Raw genomic sequence first — 15625 nt, 5'->3', positions numbered from 1 at the left:
TGAAATTTGCATCGTCAAAGTCAGGTTCTGTGATTTCTTCCTTATTTAATAATTTCTCATTAAAGTTTCCATTTTATTTTGATAAATTGCTCAGACTTGATCAACTGCTCCCTGAACCAGGACTCTGGGCTCTTAGTTGCACTGCAGTGCTAAAGATCATAGTTTCCTGTCAGCTGTATGATATTTCTACATGATTAATATTGTTTTCAACTCATAAAAGCACCTGCAGCATCTTCAAACTCTAATTTCTCTACAGTGATACGGGCCTCCCCTGTTCCACTTCAAAAACACATCCGTGCTGTAATAACTTTCTGTTTTAAGCTGTCAGCTTTGTGAAGACAGACGGCCTCGTGTAAACAGGTTCGTGGGGGTTTACCCCTTTGTAGTTTGGTCATGCTGCGCTGTCTGAATAGCACAAAGATTCAACCCAGATGACAATGCAGGGCACAATACAGTGGCTCCTGTTTACAAATAGCATCCATGCCTTTAACGCCTACTGGCCCGGGCCAGTCACCAACCATCTTCAGATCCTGGCTCAGTTAACTCTGTTCACTTAGTAACCAGATGGATGATAAAATGTTTGAATCATACAGTTAGCTGGTTCCTGGATGTCAGTATTGTAGGATTTATTATGACAGGCTTTTTTGTTGCCTCAAACTGAGGTGAGTGCATTTGTTTTTCAGCTGACAGTCGTGTTGATTCCAAAAAAACCCCCCACAAAACTAAAGTTCACCAGCAGCGACATATGCCATAATCGGAGACAGGCGCTCAATGTGACAATGAATTTGCTTTGCAATCGTGACTGCTGGATTGTGACGTTGTCCGTCTGTCTGGTCCAGACAGACAGACAGAGAGACAGGACGGTGAAATAACATAAACACAGAGGACATAACACTTCATTCACAAAAGCTCTATTCCATCACAGCTATTTGGGTCAGTCACTTGACCAGCATTGTCTCCTGTCTGTCCAGCGCCGAGCGAAAGCATGCCAGACTCAGCGCGGACTGCTTTCCATGCTGTTATTTCCCTAAGGTCACGCCAAGTGGGTGATGGGCTGCACACGGACGTGTTCATGATGGAAAGTTGTAAAGTGAAAGTGTTGCTTTGCATTACATTCAGGGCAGTGAAATTAAAGCTGATGGTGGTGATGATCATAACAGAACAGCGTCAAACCAAACATGAGTTAATTTATGTTGATGCATTTATTGGCAGCACAGCATTTCAGAGGAAAAACCAACGGCTCACAAGGGATTGATAATGAAGTATGATTAAATGTGAGATACATGGTCGGTCACACAAAGGCACAAACAGCAGGTCTATGGGCAACAGAACTGCAGCTGCACACCTAATAGCTGCTCATATACAGTCCACTTCAAAAGCAGTCATTGTCAGATCCCACAGCATGTTAGAAGTCCAAGAGGGGTCGATTGAGCGTAAGGTAGTCAAAGTGGTTTATCCAGGAGATAGCTGTGTCAGTTACCAGGATCCCTGCTGTCTGTACTGAAGATATCAGTGCTCATGCTGTGGCATCTTCCAGGCATCAGCGGATGACAGGTGCTAAGACCGCGTAGCACAGCATCTGAAAATGAGCACAGTACAACTTACAGTAAGAGATACTTGAAAGCCATATAAAAGTACAAATATTACAGAGTTCTGCACAGTTCTACTTTCTGATCCTTGCAGGCCTACCTGTATCTTCGAGGGCAACCGTGATGACCAACGATGTACTCCTGAGCATAGCAGAACCGTCTGCAGAGTCCTCTATACCCACATGTCCAGTACTGCATTTCTGGATCATTGCCTGTGGATCATCATAAAAGAATCAGAAATATGTCCTCATGTTCCTGGTGGATAATGACTTTACTTGTTCATAAACTGCAATCACAATAAATCCTTTAATATTTCAAAGAAAACTTGTCAAGTTGTGACTTCATCATTTGGTTTCCTCCTGCATAGAGCCACACAAACCGTGTGTACAGTATGAGTACAGCGTAGTTTGAGCATTTGCCATATCATGACTCGCTGGATTTGATCTCACACAGTAAGAAAATGTGTGTATCAGCTGCTTACCCTCCCCGACTGCAAGCATCAGGAGAAGCCCAAGGAGAACCAGGCTCAGTCCCTTCATGTCTGGGTACCAATAAGCTTTCAGACACTGTTGTGGACAGGCTGATGCTGCATTTATACAGCATTTCAACCACGGGGGAGGAGTCCGTCGTGCTCTGTCCAAATCACAATAACAAAGTATCGCTGAATGATGGCAGTCTGAGGGCTGAAGGTCAGAACTATCAGCTTACTCAGCTTAGTCAACGGCTTCTTGAGGATTTGACGTTGCTTTTACCTGCTTTTAGGGAGAGTCATACTCAATTTTTTTGTGCTCAGTGTGCAAAATAATACTTTATTATACAACTTGCTCTGTGGTTTAGAGATACTGTAAACTATCTGCACTATTCATCAACACAGAAAAGTAGATGAAAAAGGGATAGTTGTTTGGTATTGTACTTACATACACCCCTATGTCTGGACAGAGGAGTAAACAGAGAGCGAAAAGGACTCCCTCAAAACAACAAGCCCTTCAAAAAATTACAGTTACAGATGAAGTACTAACTAATCTGTTTGTTTTAGACACAGTAAGCAGTACAATTCTGTCTGTCCTGCTGTGTTTTTAATGGCCTTCCCTCTGTTCCACCACTGCTCTGCCCACATCTGAATATGGCAGTAGTTCATGTGTTATTGCTGATGCTGTGAAACTACAATCAAACTGCACAAAACAAGCTGCTCCGGTGACGCACTGGAGGATTGTTAACAAAACAATAACAACACAGGGCATGGATACACAGACATGTACTTGTATAGCATGCCCCCTAGTGCTTTTGGAAAGATGCTTGTTTGCTTGTTTATTCTCTCTCACACGTACCACCTTAAAGGGACAAATCATCCACCTTTTTGTCACCATTGGTCTGTACAAACCGGACAACAACTGAGCACAAGGAGCCTGGCAGCATTACTGTTCTCAGCATCAGAATAAAGCACAGGGCAGTAGGCAGCTTGCCAAATTTAAGGGTACTTTTCCTGAAGAAGAGTAAAGATTTATTCAAGCTGCGATCTCCCACCTCAACTCCCATGGCTGCACACTCAAAATTTAATCGATGACAAAGAAATGGAGACTTTAAATTGCTTTCTTGCCAGTGAATAACCTACAGAATGTTGATTAAGGTTCAGTGTGACACTGAAAGTACACCCATCTTATCAATTTGAATCACATAGTGGAGCTGCATTAATGCAGAAAGCTATTGTCTCTATCTAAGACCCGACAATCTAACACATGTTTCAGAATGGGAGTGGGAATATACATGTGGGAGGTGGTTATGTGCAGGATATGCACGTATACGTGTCTATATACAGTACATACTGTACATTGCACTTAAATCTAGGTTTGATGACGATGATGATGATAGTACATGTTAAAAAACAGTGTGTATTGAATCTATGAAATACTTAGTTTATCATTTGCAGTACAGTGGCTGTTAGTGTTACATAGTTTTCACCACTCTGCAAGCTTTCTGTCTCAAACCGTGCAATCAAACTAGAAATATAACTCAAAAATCATCACACACTTTGAGGTTTTGGATTCATACAATGACGAGGAATAGACATGCACCTTCTCCTTTCCTATTGTGTAACGTCATTAAGTAAAATATACAGTAGGGCGTAGTAATATAACTTGCCGATGCGGAGGGCGGCGGTAGAGATTTTCATATCGGTTTTTCACACAGGGAAGAAGAACTCCAGTTAATCTGCGCATGCGCAATACGCACAGCTGTAGCCAACAACAACAGTCTGGACCGTCTGCCCTTTCATTCCAAGATGGCGGACCTCCTAGGCTCAATCTTAAACTCGATGGAAAAGCCTCCAACAGTCGGCGACCAAGAAAGCCGACGAAAGGCTCGAGGTACATAACGTATTGCCTATATAACAAGACACTCTTCCTTGGTTTGAAACTGCTGAACTGGATATGACAAGGGGCTTAGATATGCGAAGAGAGCATCTGTGGTACTCCCATTGGTCAGTCGAGCTTTCAAGTAAGCGTCGCTGGCCCGGGGTTTAGCACCGCCTCAGCAGAAGACGCAGCCCCGCATGTCCCGCAGACTGCCGCAGACCAGAGGTCAGAGTCTGGACTAGTGATGGAGGGAACGAAGCTTTCTGAATCACTGAATCGTCCTGAAGCAATTCTGTTGAAAACGGCTCACTGTTTCGAAGCATGTGATACAGTCAAAATGGCGATATCTACTGGCCAAGTCTTTGGTACAACATTTTGTATGAGTGATTGAATTGTTGCTGTTATACCAACCCGCTAAAAGCCCTCTACACTGTTTGATCTGCTGAGGACCCCTTTATCATGGAAAAGAGGTCACTAAAGACCATTCGTAGAGCTCTGCTTTTAGAGGTCAATGTCTGTCAGACACCGTTAGCTTTGCTGTTAGCTCAGGCTATGGGCATTTTAGTGAGTTACAGTGGATAAAAGTGAATACCTTAAGTAAAATGTGTACATAATTCCTAGCTTACTTCATTTGTAGTGATAAACACAAATGCCTCCTTTGAGACTTCTTACACACAGCAGCTACTCTGTTCTCCATTAACATCTAACCAATGAAAACTGCAATGACTTATCGGGGCCATGTGGCTCCCATAAAACAAACATGGAGTACATCACAATATTTCCTGTTTGTACATCATGAAAATTGTACTCCTGCACACTGTGGCAGTGCTGAGTGGAATATTGCCACAAATAAACAACACTTGTGAAGACATATAGCCACAAGATGGTGGTGAAAAAAAGTGACTGTGCCATTAACAGTTATGAGTAGGCCTACTAATAAAACATCAGAGACTGTTTGCATGTAGACACATGGCAACAAATGATGTCAGTCCTGAAGGATCTGGAAATGTGGTTTGGGGATCACAGGAAGTGTGTCTCTTCATTAGCGTTTTTGTGACTCAAGTCTTTGAGAATACAAATGAATACAGGCTGTGGCTGTAAGACCGCACGATCCGCGTTTACAACGGAAACTTCAGATACTGTCAGAAATGAACAAACTCCATAAAAAACTTTATCTTCTGTCCCTGTTAGAGCAAGCAGCAAGACTCAAGAAGATGGAGGAAGATGAGAAAAGAAAGAAGGCAGCATTCAGGAAAAAGGTAAGAGCTTCTTATTAGATTGTACAGGTGTGCCTAATAAAGTGGCCACTGAGTGTATCTCACCACTGCTGGTGTTTGATCACATGCAACATTACTCAGACTCCCTGTATCTTGCTCAGATGGAGAAAGAGGTGTCGGATTTCATTCAAGACAGCTCACAGCAGAAGCGGAAATACAACCCTATGGGGAAGATTGAAAGGAGTATATTGTAAGTCGTCATTACTTCACTTAACCTACAGTGAGCCCTCTGAGGCAAGAAACATGACATGTTTTGTCATATGCTCACAACTATGTGTACTTCATTTCCTCCTGTCTCATAGACATGATGTTGCAGAGGTGGCTGGTCTGACTTCTTTTTCTTTTGGGGAGGATGAGGAGAGCCGTTACGTCATGCTTTTCAAGAAGGTCTGAATGCTTTGTTTTTGATCCAGTGTTAGACAGTAGTATTATCATTGTCATCATTAGATGTTAACATCATGTGGGGAAGTGTGACTTATTTCCACCTTGTGCTGTGGCAGGAGTTTGCACCGTCAGATGAGGAGCTGGAAGCCTATCGCAAAGGAGAGGAGTGGGATCCCCAGCTGGCAGAGCAACGGCGCAGACTAAAAGTAAGACTGGGTGCTCCGTGTTTTTGTCACAGAAGACCCTCCAGGCCTGCACCCATGTCTGAATCAGCACCCTGACTTAACCTTTCCGTAAAAAGAAACCCTTCAATAACCACATGAATAACTAGAGCCATCTGTCGCTATGTTTTTACTTCTCGTTCGTGCCAGCTGCGTGGATGAATAAGTGAATATCTGGCAAAGTGTTTCACACACAGCAAGTGAGTTACTAGGATTAAAACAGGAGCCCCAACTCATTGTCCTGTCAGAAGTGGTTTTCTGTAGAGCTGCAATCGTATCTGGACGCTCAACACTTACAGGGAGAAACACTGTGCTATATCTGAGTGTAGGTTTTAAGTTGTTGCAGCGTGGTGTTATCTAACTGTACTCCACAAGGGACGGATTTTTCCTTGGTTTTCCATCACGGTCTCGACTTTTTCTCTCCTCTTCACTGCAGGAACAGGCAGCATTGGAAGAAACAGAATCCAGTCAGACAAAGAAATCAGAGGCGTGTCCCAACTCCAACTACCGAGACAAATACAGTCACCTGATCGGCACCTCGGCTGCAAAAGACGCAGCACACACGCTAGAGGCCAACAGGGCCTACGGCTGTGGTAAGGAAAGCTGTCGCGCTCTCACAGAAACGGTACTGCTTCTTCTCATGTACAGTAACTCACACCACAGTTCTGCTTCCCCCGCTTTATGTCTTCCCTCCCAGTGCCGGTGGCCAACAAGAGGGACACTCGCTCCATAGAGGAAGCCATGAATGAAATCAGAGCGAAGAAACGGCAGAAGCAGGAGGACGACACGGGGGCACACAGCAGCAGCTCTTGAGTCTCCGCTGTTTTTGCTTTCTGTTGTGTGTGCGTGTGCGTGCGTGTGTGTGTGTGGGGGCGCATTAGTGTGTGTGTGTGTGCGTGCAGTCTAATTCATCTTACAATGCAATATTCTGTACTTCAGACATTTAAAAGTATAACTTGTGTGACAGGAGTTGAATCTAGTCTGTGTGCCATCCTCTAGACCGTGCTGACATCAGGAAGTCTAATACGTGTTGAACATTTGCCCGTGACAGTCAGTCAGCCATCGAGCCTCTCGCACACGTGATGATCTACAGTATGAGAAACATGTTTCCAGTGGGTGTTCAGCCAATTAAAAGCACTCAATGTCTTCTTACATGATTTTTAAAGGACATTTTTGTTGGCATGAATTGACATTTTTGATGCAAATGCGCATTTAAAGTTCAAAGTGAGATTTTTATCTTTCAAATATTTACAATTTGCAGCTCTAGCCAGGTCCGGATGACGTTTTTAAAGCAAGGTTTTAAGTCAAGCACGTGCTGAAAAGTCCCGCTGACAGTGATCCAAACATCCAGTGCAGTTTTTTAAAGGGAAACAGAAATTGCCGTCTATTGAGCAGCTTTAGGTTTGTTGACGTTGATGGTTTTTTTTGTTTTTAAGTCTCAATCTGTTTCAGAAGTTTGTAATGTTGGAAGCATGCCATTTCCTCCACTTGGAGAGGAATCCCATTTTAGAGACGACTGTTTTGTGGATTTTGTTCCAATTCATCTGCACTATGAATTAAACTGTTACTCCAAACTAAATGCTTAATTATTGAGCCAAGTGATGGCTTTGAATAGGTGTCATAGGAGGGAGCAGATGTACCAGACTCGGTTTGGGGAATTTGGTCACATCTCTTCTTTTTATCATATCTTCAAGTATGTTGATGTCTACTTTAATATGATTGCACAGTTTTCTCCCCTCATGCGTGTTAATAAATGGAGAAGTGTCTGTTTGTTGCTCTCATTTCTGCATAGCCTAATTTGCATTTTAGCTGTTTTTAAGATGGGTTTAGGCTGGTTTTACTACAGGGTGCAAGATACTTGACAAAATCTCTTGATGCAATGATGATTTCTCCATCACTGAATGTAACAGAAGATCACATAATGAGTTGATCACAAGTGCACTCACTGGTTATCTGCTTACATGAAGTTCAGGATATTAACCACTCAGAGGCCGACAGACAAAATGTTATGTTAGGGGCAGTCGTGTACATATATTTGGTGCTGGTGGAAAGCAAGAAAGTAAATTTACTCAAATGGTACTTGAAATCTTTCATTTCGAGCTACCCTTTACTTTTACTTCAATACATTTCAGAGGGAAATATTGTACTTTTACGTTATCTGACATCTCTCATGTCTAGCTCATAAATTTGCATTGTTATAGATCAAACTAGTATAATTTCAACTGAAACAGCAGAACATTAGAATGCACCATAATGAATTGGTGATAATAAAAACAGTATCACAGACCGTGAGAGGAGCCATTTCTTCTTTCAAGATAAGATAAAACTTTATTGATCCCACGCAGGGAGAGAAGAATAAAAAGGGGACATAGAAAAAGAGCAAAATAGACAAAAATAAGGTACTGAATAAAATTGATGATATATATGTACAATGTGTCAATAATGCCTTGACAAAGGATGGCTCAGTTTCTCAGAGGAAAAAGGTTCACATTTTGTATTTTTTCTCAACTAAAATGTTTTGAAAACGAGTATTTTTATTGAGTGAATTCGCAGCCTTAACACATCGTTTGTTACTTTCTGCACATCTGATCTAGTTTATGGTTTGGGGTCACTCCACTGTCATCCCTGCCCCAAAGCTGGCGCTACCTCTTGTCTCCTGAAGGAGGCGCCAAAGATCAACCATGAAAGAGCTTGATTGCTTTTTTTTTTTTTTTTTTTTTTTTTTTTTTCACGCTGTCCTGCAGTTTGTGTCTCGCAGACACACATACAGTATTTAATACGCGGTGAAGACTCAGCCACGCACATGTAAAAAATGAAGTCCACGTTTTTGTTGTGTTTCATCATTTGGTTTGCAGATGCGGAGCTGAAACCCCGGAAAGGTAAGAACGGACCCTTCTGATGCTTATTCTGTCCTGATCAGACGTGCGGGGCTGAAGATAAGGAAAAGCATGAAGCTGTGACTCAAGTCAGCAAAGTTTTTTTTTTTACCAAAACTGACCGATCACTGTCAGAGTGACCACATCTATCACTCCAAACAGAACTCTTCTGCTCTGTGGTGAATCTCCTTCCCCTCATTCTGCCACAGAAGCCGCCAGAAGTGAAATCATGAGTTGTGTTTTGTTTTAATGTTCATTATGGGCTGTGGTGGGATCCGTGCAGTTTTTCGTGCTTTCCTCTAGTTTGCATTACTTGGAGCGGATTGTAGCTTTGGCGAAATGGCTTTGACAAATGTTTTGTATTAGCTGACATGGAAAATCCTTTGTTTTTGCTGTTCGGTTCATCTGCGCCATATGCCTTTCTCAATGCTGGGGCTCATCCTCCTCATGTTTGACATCCAGGGTCCGGGGTGGTATGCACTTTCAAAGACAAGACTTACAACCCAGGGGACAGCTGGCATCCTTATCTGGAGCCATTCGGACTCATGTTCTGCATGCGCTGTGTCTGCACAGAGGTGCTTTTCCATATTTATAAACCTCATCACAAACATCTAAAGGAATAATGCACTCAAATTCCTCCACCGTCTAAAGAGCTCTGAGCTGCTGGCAGAGTGCTTTAAAGGTGTATGCTCTCCCTCAGACAGGCCATGTGAAGTGCAGCACAATCAAGTGTCCCGCTGTGCCGTGTGAGAACCCAGTAACTGATCCCCAGCAGTGCTGTCCAAGATGCACAGGTAGGCCGTCCCCTAAACGCCTCACCAGCTCTGAGTCCTCCTTGTCCGCCCTCCGTGCTCCTTGTGACCTCTGTCCTGTGTGATGTGTGCCCTCCTCAGATGAGCCCAGGATCCCTGCAGGGCTGAGAGCGTCCGTGAAATCCTGCAGGTACAACGGAAGTATTTATCAGCCAGGGGAGACCTTCAACAAGCACGACCTCTTCCCATCCAAGCAAAGCAACCAGTGTGTTATATGCACATGCTCTGTAAGTGCCATTGAATTTACTGATTTTGTTTATATTACTTTATTAAAAATATTGCCGGAGGCTCCACACTAGTGCCACATAAAGGCTGCTTGTGCAGCATTCCCACAGCTTCCAGCAGTGGCTTATTTGATAACACGTCTTATATTTCACGCATCAAAAATTCATTATGTGTATGTATGTGTGCGTTTCTGCCCATTAACTTATAGCTGCTAATGCTGATTTTAATGATTCAGCTAATCCTGAAGCTGCCGGGGAAAGCATCTTGCTTTGGTTTGCGTGTTGGCTCAGCTCGGCTGTCATCGGCACAAGAGAAGTGACGAAAGCTTAGATTTCTAAAAACAAAAGGGCAGATATCAGAGTGGAAAGCGGCAGCGAAGCCAAAGTTGAAATCACCTTGGAGTTGTTCTTAAAAAGGGCCACATGATGTGCGACGTTAATTTTATGAGTTGTTAAGTGGAGTTTGTGAACAGATGTTTCCAAGGAGACATCACATAACAATATAATGAGGATGAGTCCTCGTTTCAGAGCCGTAAAAATCACATTTATCCCCTGTATTTTTGCACGTGTCTCTTTGTCGGTAATGACTTGCTCCATTTTCACTGCGGTGTCTGTTCAGCTTTGCTTTATATCACAGAAGACACGATTTACTGCAGTTTTGTCTCATTCTGTCTCGCCGTAATGTCTCAGTTTTTGCTTGTATTTTTCAAAACCATTAGATCTCAGAAGATGCTGTGATTATGTTGTCTGGACTTTGTCTTGGTAATTTCGAGTGATATAAATATGTAAGCAGGTCCAAAGAAGCCTGCAGGAACCTCGGAGTACTTAAGCCTTCCCCTCTGGAGCGCATACTTGGAAATTTAAAGAGTAAGAAATTTTCCCTCCCTCTGTTTTCTCAGAATGGAAACATCTTCTGCGCTCTGAAAACATGTCAACCAATCACCTGCTCCTCGCCAGTCTCAGTTCCAGATACCTGCTGTTTGGTGTGTAAAGGTAGACAAACTCCACCAAACTGAGAAAATGACTTAACTGTTTCCCGCCCGCAGAAATATTTTTTTTTAGGAATTAAATTGTAGATGAAGCCGAAGCATATGGCTGATTAATAAGAAAGTCACAATATGATCGTATCATGAATTGCAACCCAGCCCTGATGTAAATGACTGCCATGTGTGTTAACTGCATTGTCCTCACACTTGGTTTTGGTCTGTGTCTCTTTGGTCTTTAGATAATGGCGCCAGTGGGTCCTCATCAACTGAGGATGGAAGCCAGCAGCTGAACAGAGGCGTTGTATGTTCTTGCCGAATGATCACAACATTAATACATCCTAAAAAATGCTCTTTCATATCAAACTCACCTTAAATACAGTAGAAGACAGCGAGGTTGTGTCATTAGGTCTGCAGCTGTCCTTGTGTGTCCTTGAACGTGACAGTGAGATCACTACAAGCTTCAGGGGAGCTGCTGATGCTGACCTTTGACCTCCCCGTGCAGTCCAGCAAACAAATCAATTTTCTCTTAGGGATTGCAACGATAATTTGCTCAACTTGGCATCATCATATTATTCAGATTATTTCTGAAGCACCAATTTTGCTGTTTCAGAGGTTTCAGATCTTCCCTGAAGGTGCACGGACCACTTGGCCTTATAATAAGACTCCACTGCAGTCTCGTTCTGGTTTAAGTCCTGAAGAAGGCTGAGATGTGGGCAGTGATTCATGATGATGCTCCTTCAGCAATCACTCAGAGGAAAAGCAAGTAAAGCCAATAGCTGAAGAGATGGAAGATAACTGTGTTTTTTATGTCTGTGCTCACAAAAGAGGCATTCAGTGGACCAGTGTTCCGGAGAGCAGAGCAGGGCGCGGTCCGACCGTGCCACTCCACCCAGGGTCAGGACTTCTCCCAGAGGCCTGAGCCTCAGTAAACTTAACCTCAAAGGGGCTTCAGAGACCACCGTGAAGATTTTGTTGCAGAGGAAACACCAAAGAGGTGAGACGATGTCAAAAGAAAAAGATCCTGTATAGGTATTTGATTTGTTCCCTGCAACGTTTCCGATTGTTTCCATATGTAGCACAACGCTCACATGTTTTCCATTTCTCTCAGCGTGTTTATACAATGGCAAGACGTACTCTCATGGAGACATGTGGCACCCAGTTTTGGGGAAGGTCCTGGAATGCATCCTGTGCACTTGTACTGATGGCCTCCAGGACTGTAAACGCATCACGTGCCCTAGCCAGTACCCGTGCCAGCATCCTCTGAAATCAGTGGGAAAGTGCTGTAAGACTTGTCCAGGTAGTCAAACATGGCTCACAGCATGATGACCTGTTTATACTGACATGATATCGATTGGCTGTAAGCGTCATCTGCACAATCTCCGTCTGTCTTTTCTTCTCTCCAGAGAGTAAAGCTGAAAGTAACCAGACTCACTGTTACCTTGGATTTAAAAATAGCCTCTTGGTGTATAAAGTAGAGTCGTCTTTGAAAGTTGACCCGCCCCACACAGTAAGGATCATTGCTGTTGAGAGACAAAGTACTGCTGAGGTTGAAGTGCAAGTATGGAAAGCTGTAGAAGGTACTGGAACTACTGGTAGGATTTATGTGAAAGGAGTTGTTCAGCGTTTTGTTAAATACGCTTAATCGCTTTCTGGCGGAGAGTTTGATGAGAAACCCCTCTGATGTTTGTCCGTCAGACATGAAACTATAGCCTGCAGCCAGTTAGCTTTAGCATAAAGAGCTAACCAAGAGATAGTCGAGCACCTAACCCCAGAACCTTTACAGTTATACAAAAAAATAAGATCCAGCCTGTTGATTAGTGAGCTTTAGAGGAGCATAGCCGGATGATTTTGTTACCTTTGTACAGAACCAGGCTAGCTGTTTCCCCCTGTTTCCAGTCTTTATGCTAAGCTAAGCTAAGCTAACCAGCAGCTGGCAGTAGCTCCATATTTATGGGACGTAGAAGAAAGAAGAAAGCTCAAAGGGTCAGTGTATCTCTGAAGAACGACACATGAACGCGTCCGCAAGAAAACGAATAAGCGTATTTTCCAAAACTACTACTCATAAGACAAATACACAGTATGACGGCACCAGTTTGTGACTCTCATCGGACTTCTTTCTCTTTGCACACAGGTGTTTTACAATTAATGGAAATTGGCGACGTTCAGAGAAAAGACATAATGGATCACCCAGAGAATTACACGTTACTCACAACACTCGACGAAGGTTTGTTTCGTCCCACCTTTTCGTGAAATCATCCCGGCTCATTTGACGACGTCCGTGTTGGTTTTGTGTTAATTTAAGCGTGTTTTTCAGAAACGTGGAGAAAATTCAAAGAGGAGGGAGAAAACCTGAGTAAAGCTCCTCAGACCACAATTTGTGAAGACGGCATTCGGGAGATGGTGACTTTCCTAAATCCTAAGCAGACAGAAGACCTGTGTTCACCCTAGTAGTTGGTCCTCCCTCGACACTCTTTATATTCAGTACAGTACTTTATTCATACATGTTGCACTTGGATGTCCTGCATCAGTCCTGTAATACGAGTGGGATTTCTCATTTATAATATTGTTTGTTGATTCATACATTGTTGTCCATCGTGTTTTAATCATCACATATTGTAAATTATTAGGTCACGAAACGCGAGCTGTAGCAGTGTTTTAATATCTGTCATGGTTATAATTCAAACATTTAGGCGGACGGTAAATGTGAAAAAGCTCAGCATCCAGCTCTGAATTTGGCCGTTTAAGCTACGTTGACTCTCTCATGTTCATATGTGCATCTATTGGATGACTGAGGACTTTGTGGCTGAGGTATTTCTCAAACAAACCCTTCGCTTTAATGAAAATAATTTGTGTTTTCGAATATGCTGGGCAAATGGGCCACGTTCTGTTCAGAATGTAAAGGCTTTTTTCAGGATGTTTTGTGATCATCAACATATTTATTGTAAATACAGATAGTGGTTTTGTCACCTTATTTGAAGCGTACTGGTTCTTGCATGGTTTCTGTGTACATACGTGTGACTGAATGGGTTTTACATGCAGACGCAGGAGGCATCCAGTGAAAACGCAGCTGTGTCACAACTGTGTGTTTGTAAGTGTGAAAACAGCCTTTCCCGATTCCTCCTCATGTCAAACTATAGACCTGCTGTAGCTACTTTTATGCAGCCACGATTTGGTTTGTTATCGTAGCCTAACGACATTTTACAACTCCACATACCACAAATACTTTTATTCCAAAGTGGCCGTAGTTGATGCAGCTGAATGCATGTGCTGTTTTTGCACCAGTTAACACTTTTCTGAATTGTTTTAAGCCGTAACTTCGATGCTTAAATGGTGCACAGGCCACATTTAATAGAAACGTCAAGAGTCAAACACAGCGAGACAGTGGGATATGTCTCAGGCTGAAGATGCGGCTCAGAGCTCCCAGTTGTTTTTGAAGGCGTTCAAAAGCGATTTGCTGATTCATTTGTGGCCTGCATGCCGGCCACAGCGGAGCGGCCCGAGCACCGTCTCCGCCTGAAGGCTTCCATTAAATAGAACTCCGGAAGGCCGGATAAACTGTTTTCCCGCTGGAGATGAAATGTTATCAGAGGCCTGAAAATCAAAAGCAGAAGTTCACCTCGATCCCAAACGTGCACACACATACAGTATTTTCCCAGCACCAGCAGTCTCGTGAGAATCACTGGTTACGTCTCCACGCTGGCGACAGCCGCGGCTGGAGGCTTCATGTTTTCTGGTTGTTGATTTCGTCAACATGCCTTGAGGGAATTTCTTCAAATTTGGCAAAAATGTTCACTTGGGCTCAAGGATGAACTGATTAGAATTTGGTAGCTAAAGGTGAAAGGTCACTGTGACCATACCAGACACGTTTTTGGCCAAAACTCAAGAATTCTTATACTAATTATGATAAAAAAAAATTTGGTCTGATACTTGGCATGTACGTGGATGTAAACCTACAACTTGACTGCTTGGCGGAGGCATACAATCGCGAGGCGCTAATTCTAAATATTCTGGCATGGCTATATCTGTCTCCATTTTTTTCCTGGCCCGCTCGTTGCAAAATGAAACCCTTTTCTCAATGGGTGTGCTGTTCGATTTAAATGTAGGCCAAGAAACTGAAGGGCATCTGTATTTCCCAAGCCGCAGAGTAAAGGAAGCACATCACGCTTAACAATTAGACAAGTGCCACAAAAAACAAATCCAAAGTTTGGAATAACACCGCTAAAGCAAATGCGATGGAAATAACAAGCTCTCTGGAACCCATGTCAGCTCCGCAGCACTGTGTGCAGTCTGTCCGCAGGCCTCTTTGATCAACAGGTGTCAAATTATCACTGCGGTTCCCATGACTCAGTCAGTGTGCAACTGCAGATTTGGTAGACTGAGTGGGCGCTTCAGAATAATATTGCTTCCCTTCTCTGTGAACTCCCGACGTGCTCTCTCTGTCCCCCTCCCCGTCCACAATAATGACTCATTGTGTTTCTTTCACACTTTGCGCCAGACAGCTATGTCTGTCTCTCACTGAAGGCATGAAACAATATTTTGAAACAGATGCACTTCCCTTGTGGGCCTTCATTACTCTCTGAAAAAGGCCGTCACATTTTTGTGTAAACTGTTGGACCTGGCAGTTTACAACAGTCTCTACAGAGGCCATTCCAGTCAAAGGGGTGAGAAAGGGGTGTTCTACTTTATTGCTGCCAACTTAAATTAGTAATTAACATTTTCACGTCGCCGTTTTCCCATGCAGGTCGTTAACTGCTGAATGTTGTGCAGGTTTGGAGCGAGTTTTATTTACAGCACACTTGCCGAATCTGGAGCTGCTCGTTTCGATCTCTTTGTCTGTCATTTTTGATGGAAATCCTATCAGTCCTCATTTTGTGGATGTTTGTGGATTCGTCTCACGGGCCAATT

The 15625-nt window shown here is 43.2% G+C and overlaps 2 protein-coding genes across 3 annotated transcripts; both read left to right on the top strand.

The window, feature by feature from the left end:
* Positions 1–3819: 3819 nt before the first annotated feature.
* On the top strand, positions 3820–7588 carry spag7 (sperm associated antigen 7). Its single transcript, XM_076751429.1, has 7 exons — positions 3820–3952; positions 5132–5199; positions 5319–5407; positions 5520–5604; positions 5718–5807; positions 6259–6415; positions 6520–7588. Exons 1-7 carry the CDS (start codon positions 3868–3870, stop codon positions 6633–6635), a joined length of 690 nt encoding a protein of 229 aa, XP_076607544.1. The 5' UTR covers positions 3820–3867; the 3' UTR covers positions 6636–7588.
* A 977-nt stretch (positions 7589–8565) lies between these two features.
* Positions 8566–13690, top strand: chrdl2 (chordin-like 2). Of its 2 annotated transcripts, none has more exons than XM_076750634.1 (11): positions 8566–8701; positions 9161–9273; positions 9399–9492; positions 9592–9737; positions 10634–10727; positions 10960–11021; positions 11546–11714; positions 11829–12017; positions 12124–12297; positions 12852–12944; positions 13035–13690. In XM_076750634.1, exons 1-11 carry the CDS (start codon positions 8635–8637, stop codon positions 13166–13168), a joined length of 1335 nt encoding a protein of 444 aa, XP_076606749.1. In that variant the 5' UTR covers positions 8566–8634; the 3' UTR covers positions 13169–13690. The 2 variants fall into 2 exon arrangements, with proteins under 2 accessions (XP_076606749.1, XP_076606747.1); XM_076750632.1 differs by having other exon boundaries at positions 12124–12312; positions 13035–13310.
* Positions 13691–15625: the final 1935 nt, after the last annotated feature.

This window comes from Chaetodon auriga, chromosome 15, assembly GCF_051107435.1.
Source record: "Chaetodon auriga isolate fChaAug3 chromosome 15, fChaAug3.hap1, whole genome shotgun sequence".
NCBI lineage: Eukaryota > Metazoa > Chordata > Actinopteri > Chaetodontiformes > Chaetodontidae > Chaetodon > Chaetodon auriga.
This window is presented reverse-complemented; position numbering and strand designations above follow the sequence as displayed.

Coding starts and splice junctions, on each gene's coding strand:
- spag7 (XM_076751429.1), top strand. CDS start 3,868: ATGGCGGACCTCCTAGGCTCAATCTTAAACTCGATGGAAAAGCCTCCA. Junction 3,953..5,131: donor AAGCCGACGAAAGGCTCGAG/GTACATAACGTA, acceptor TGTCCCTGTTAG/AGCAAGCAGCAAGACTCAAG. Junction 5,605..5,717: donor ACGTCATGCTTTTCAAGAAG/GTCTGAATGCTT, acceptor GTGCTGTGGCAG/GAGTTTGCACCGTCAGATGA.
- chrdl2 (XM_076750632.1), top strand. CDS start 8,635: ATGAAGTCCACGTTTTTGTTGTGTTTCATCATTTGGTTTGCAGATGCG. Junction 8,702..9,160: donor GGAGCTGAAACCCCGGAAAG/GTAAGAACGGAC, acceptor TTTGACATCCAG/GGTCCGGGGTGGTATGCACT. Junction 11,715..11,828: donor GCAGAGGAAACACCAAAGAG/GTGAGACGATGT, acceptor CATTTCTCTCAG/CGTGTTTATACAATGGCAAG.